The sequence below is a fragment of the Helicoverpa zea genome, chromosome 17 (assembly GCF_022581195.2).
Source record: "Helicoverpa zea isolate HzStark_Cry1AcR chromosome 17, ilHelZeax1.1, whole genome shotgun sequence".
Classification (NCBI taxonomy): Eukaryota; Metazoa; Arthropoda; class Insecta; order Lepidoptera; family Noctuidae; genus Helicoverpa; species Helicoverpa zea.
Window position 1 is genome coordinate 10,855,571 of NC_061468.1, and position 6,162 is coordinate 10,861,732.

General features: G+C 39.5%; 1 protein-coding gene across 1 annotated transcript; it reads right to left on the reverse strand.

The window, feature by feature from the left end:
- Nucleotides 1-397: 397 nt before the first annotated feature.
- LOC124638169 (transcription factor JunD) lies at nt 398-2,895 on the reverse strand. Its single transcript, XM_047175057.1, has one exon. It carries the CDS (start codon nt 2,775-2,777, stop codon nt 2,043-2,045), a length of 735 nt encoding a protein of 244 aa, XP_047031013.1. The 5' UTR covers nt 2,778-2,895; the 3' UTR covers nt 398-2,042.
- Nucleotides 2,896-6,162: the final 3,267 nt, after the last annotated feature.

Sequence of the window (6,162 nt, forward strand, 5' to 3'; positions counted from 1 at the left end):
ATGACTTTTCCTGATTCGTTTGCACATTACAGACGATTCGCTACTTTGTTATGTATGGGCCAGGCCACAACAGTGCGTTGCGGCGTCGCATCGCAAAAATCAACGACGCATATCATATTAATCGCATAGCTGTGCAATGTTGTTTTTGCGATGCGACGCCGCAACGCACTGTTGTGGCCTGGCCCTATGTCTTTGTCATTATTTACATCATTATTAACTGCAGTGTTATTGTTGTTGTTTTGCATTTTCTTTGTATATTGCAGCGTGATGCAGCTTTGTAGTGAGTCTATTTTAGACTGCAAACTACTGATATACAAGGTGTTTTCATCTCAGATCAATTTTTATTGCAATTAAGAGATTAGAGATTATCTCAGGGTATAGAAATGAAATCCAGGCATAAATGGTATAATAATCTTCATAATTTATTTTCTCTTTCATGTTTATCATACAATATGATATTCCGTATAAAACAATATTCTTTGTTAAATTCATAGAAATATATTATTTTAGTATAACTGTTTCCATATCTTTTATAAACTTACAAATTACTGTTAACATTCTGACGAATTCTTTTGTATAAAAATAATACAAATAGGCTTTGGGCGCGTTCATCGCAGAAACAACTTTCTTTGAGTTCTCGCTACCACGCCACCCGTTCGCCTTATATAGTCTATATAACAATTCAACTTGTTAATTGGTATTATAATTACTTACAATAACCTACAGAAGACAATGGTACAGAACAATTTACTGTAGCACATTAATGGTAACAAAAACAATTTAAAACATAGGTATAGGCTTTAGTTTACAAAGCGTAGGCACTCGAGATTGCTACTTCATCCTATAAGATAACCATTCTCACAAATAAATACATCCCTCTCGCATTCACTCGCCGTTCGCATGTCAAACGTTCGTTCTGTACGATATACTCGCATTCGTCCACAACTAATATTTTAAATCGGACGGCTTCACATTACAAAAGTCACGTCCTCTAAAGAGCACCGGGTCAGTTCCGAGAATCATCTTTTTAAACGGAGAAAATAATTTGCGCGTTCCACGCTCTCGCTCAAACGTACAAGGCACTCCAAACTTGCATTCGATCAGTCTCCCACACAAGCACTTCATTTGTCTCGAAACAATCAAGCGAAGCGAACAAAGACGTTCCAGTCCACGGCGGCGGCGTTACAACGCTGTTGTCGCGTTAAAAGTTAACCTTGTGTAACTAAACGTGATTCGGAACGTCCGACTGTTGAACACATGGCCGCCATTCCGCGAGGGCGGCGCAGGCGGAATTTTAATTAGCAGAACATCCGCTCGTGACTCGGCTTGATGCGCCGTTGCCACTCTACTCTACACTATCTCTTTCCCACCGGCTGCGTTTCGTACCTGTCACAACACAGCGGCGACTTGCGTCTCCGTCTAAATCGCAATAAATAACGTCCGAAATGTAAACTAATTATTATAATAAGATTCTACTGGACAGAAAAAATATACACAATGGCCGGGACACAATGAACAATGGAAATCCCCGATTCAGCGAGGCAAGTGCGGCAACATCGCTGAAACGGGAAATTCGCCGTAAAACTGGCAACGCCGCTTCAACCTCGTTCAGTCAGTCTGCAAACGAATGACGTCGCACGATTATCCTTTCTAGTTTCTACACTATTCTAAATGAGACAACGCAATACTGATTTAAGGAAAACATTAACTCTGCAACTTACAATGGAAGCTTTAGCTTTTGCAGTTGTGACTCGCTCTAAGTACATCCCTCGCTAAGTGAACCATAACGTAACCGTTTCACAAACAACAAACGTCCTGGAATCAGCTCTCCCGAGCGGAGGTTCTGCCTGCACACATCACTGGCAACCTAATCTCTCAAACTTAACATCCACAGCATCCTTAACGTAGCGTCAACACCTTATACACTAGTGTTCATTAACTATATATTACACAGTAAAATTAAGATCACAAATCGCTTTGTATGCTGCGTCCTACCGGGCGCGACTAGCATGGAATGTGGCGGAGCGGCGGCGACGGCACAATCAGAAGTGCGAGTCGATGTGGCAGCCGTTGTTGGCGTGCTCCAGCACCTGCTCCTTGAGCCGGTGCACGTGCTCCTTCAGCTTCACCACCATCTGCGCGAGCTCCGCGTTCTCGCCCTTCAGGATCTTAACTTTGTCCTCCAGCTTGGAGATGCGCTCCAGCTTGCGCCGTCTGCACTTGGATGCAGCCACTCGGTTCCTCTGCCGTTTGCGTTCCAATTTGATTCTCTCTTGCGTGTCCATGTCGATGGGCGACAGAGGAGGTGAACTAGCAGCACTAGGCACTGTTTGGGGCTCGTCTTTGACCACCGGTGTGGGGTAGCGGTCAAGCGGCCTGTCCAGGTCGGCGTACACTCGCCTGTCGACGCGTCCGATCTGAGGCGTGGGGTCCGAGTGGTGTAACTTGTCCAGCGCCTCGACGAACGGCCGCGCGTACATTTCTTGCTCTTCCGTCGGCGGTATGCTAGCCGGGAATAACACTGGCGCCCCGGGTGTTGGAGTTGCCGTTGTTATCATACCGTTCTGGATGATCAGCTTCTCAAGCTCCGGGGAGCCGAGCTTCAGCATCTGAAGGTCTGGTGAGGAGAGGACCGGCGCACCACCAATCCGCGCCCGTTTTATGCCCCGCCCCACGTCCAAGGTGAGTGGTCTCTTGAGGTTCTCCACTGGTCCACTAAGGGGATACTGCTCGTCATAGAAAGTGGTCTCCATGCCGTGTTGGAAGCGTCGAACCATGTGTTTGCACCGAACGACTCGGTATCACTAAACTCACTGCGCGAATATCAAAACTTTTTCATGCGGCAACGCACGTCCGACTCGCCCAACGTTCCACTTGTTTCTAAACATTGTTAAGAAACAACCACTGCTTTTATTGAGTGACTCAGATAAGCTATTTTTAGAAATAGCGTGATACAGACGGCCGCTCATTGGTCGAATATCGCGCGATACCAAGCAACGCTTGCGTGTGATTGGTGATTGGCATCGTAGCGCAGCGCGAGGCCGCGGCGGGCTGTTTACGACTTCGTACGATTACCGAGAATCAGGAGGAGCATGTCCATTATAACGATTATATCGTACCACGAATCGTGGAACTAAATTAATAGTTGTTTACCAAATTTACTTTAAAACCACATTTCGTGCATTTTAACAATATGAGATTTTTTTCAATCGATAAACATTAGGTTAGGTATATTCATAGTATATCTATGTAAACCAAAATTATTTGTAGGTATATCTAATCCAAACGTATTTCACTAATTGACAGAAATTGAAAGAACTAAACATTTGAGAATGTATATTTATCACATCTGATTAAAAAAAAAAAAAAAAAAAAAAAAAACAATATATTTAAAAAAGTTTTTTTTTTACATTTCATAAATGTTGTTTTTATGATGATAGGATCTGAATTAATACTTTGGTGAGCATGGGACCAAACCAAACACTTGCCTTAACTTTTTAAACAAACACAATATGACAATAGAAGACTATAAACTCAACTGTCCTGATTTTATGTACCAAAATATGGTCACCTCATTTTTATTTTATTTTAACAAAGAAATTATATTTTAGCATTAGATCACATTGCTTCTTCAAATAATAATCGTTAATTCCTGTAATTACAATTTCGACTAAAATTGTAATTAAAAAAATAATACCTAAACCTAATGGAAAAATATTGTCTGAGTTTTGACTTTAACACAAATCTATGTTTCAGACATCTGTTTCTACAAAAAAATTGTGTCGTAGTGAACAGTCAAAAGCTCAAAAACAAGCTAAAATAAACATCCAACGAGAGGCAAAGTGTGACAATGGAAACGAACGAATTTGGGTGAGGCACGGAGGCGGGGTAGCCGCGCGGTGCAAGAAAATACAGTGCGGCGCGCGGGGGGCTCGGCCGATAGTTGTACGCGCCAGACCGGGACAAAACGCTCCCGTCGCACTCACACCAGAGATAACTCAACAACGGAGCAAAAAGGAAAATAAAATGCATCTAAAATTCCTATATTATTGTGGACTCACATTTGAATTGTTATTGTAAAGTTGACCTTCATTTTTTTAAGCTATAATCGCAGCACGGGCTGTAGAATCCTCTAGATATGATCATTGAGTAGGTAGTACCTAAGTACCACTGCTAGTAGGTACTACAGCAACTGCCAACGGCTGCGAGAACTCTTTATGGTTATTAAGCATCATTAAATTAATAACAATATTTTTATGGTCACATAAAACTGTAATGACTCTGACACTAATAACGGAGGGCCGTAGGTATTTAGAACCTACATGTTTTATCATATCAAGCCACGAACAAGTACCTACTTAATATCAAGCATAGCAGACGTAAAAGGAAATTCAGAGAGAACTTTCTGGGATTTAGCGTTGATATGATTGAAAGGGGCAAGTCTCGTGATTGATTGCCTACCTACCACTAATTAACAAGAAATATAAATACCTAAGTATTCGTTACGCAATATTGATAAGTAAAATAAACATATAGGGTACTTATTGATTACCTACAGATCCATTAGGTAGAAAACAGTAGGTTAGGAGTAGTGAAAGATACAAAAAGGCATAGGTAATTGGTACACAGGTACAATACCATTTACCTACTATTTTACCCAAGGGATCGACCTTACAATCGGGCGGGCTCCAGAACTTTCAAAAAATGAAAACTTGTCGTAGGTAGTAGGTAGGAAGTAGGTCCCTATAATTTTATTTGTACCAATGCATTAATAAAATTCTATATCTAGGTAGCTACGTGAGTAACTCCATGTATAGCTATCTACAAAGATGATGAGCCTAACCTACGCAGTAATTTAGGGTCAAGTGCACATCTGGGTATCTATCTAGTTTGAAGGTCCTGTATTTACCATTAAGTATATACAAGTTGATATATATACAATCTGTGGAAATAACAAGTGAACAATCTAAAGTGAAGTGTCTGGAAAAAATAGTGAAAAAGACCACAACAACAAAATATTTCATGAACTGGTGAAGTGCCTATTACGGACAAATTAGAATAACCCTGAACAATTAATTACTAAAAAGCTGTTAAATAACCGTGATAGCACAAACTTTAGTGGAATTTCAGTGGAACTTAAGAAAAAAGTAACACATAATAACCTCAAAATATATGCACAATCATCGTACGTATTTGTCATCGACCAGTCTGTATAAAAACGCCATCTAGTTCAGTATCCATCCATTTTAACTACTCACGCCATCTATCAGACTAACGAAGAACTAAATACTAAGAACCTGATAGATAAGAGAAAACCTTACTAGCAATCGATAACTCTCCACAGACCACCCAAAGAGGGCGCTACTACTGTTATTGCTGTGAAATATGGAGGACATCAAGAACATACTTATCAGTCTACAAGAAGAAGTCAGACAGCAGAAGGTTGACATGCAAAACATGAAAGAAGAATTAAAAAATACCATAATTAACACAGTCAATGACAAAATCACACAATTGGAAATAAAAAATGAACAAATAGAACAAAATTTAGAAAACCAAAAAGCTGCCATAGACAATTTGGAAAGATTCAATAGAAGGAAAAACTTAATATTTTTTGGAGTTGAAGAAAACGAAAAAAGCTACCATAACCTAGAGAAAACCATTCTAGATATAATAAGAAATACTTTAAAAATACAGTGTGACAACAACTGTATAGAACATGTAAGAAGGCTAGGAAAAAAAGGGGAAAAGATAAGACCAATTATTGTAACTTTACAAACGATGGGATTAAAAATAAAAATACAGCAAAATAAGAAACTACTAGAATCAACACCCTACTATATTAAAGAAGATTACCCCCTGGATGTCCTAAAAAAACGAAAAGAATTACAATTAGAAGCCGAGAAGGAGAGAAAAAAAGGGAGAAAAGCGTTCCTCAAATACGATAAACTTATTATAATAAATAATGATAACGATAAAAAACAAGATGAACACAAAGTACCACAAGAATATCAAAATAAAAAGAGAAACTTATCTGAATCACCGGAAACTACAACGAAAACTCTAAAACACAAAGAACAAAGTACAAACCAACCAAATAAAATTAATAAAACTAACAATATGAACAACTATCTTATAAAAGCTCCTGTTCTCTCCTACCAA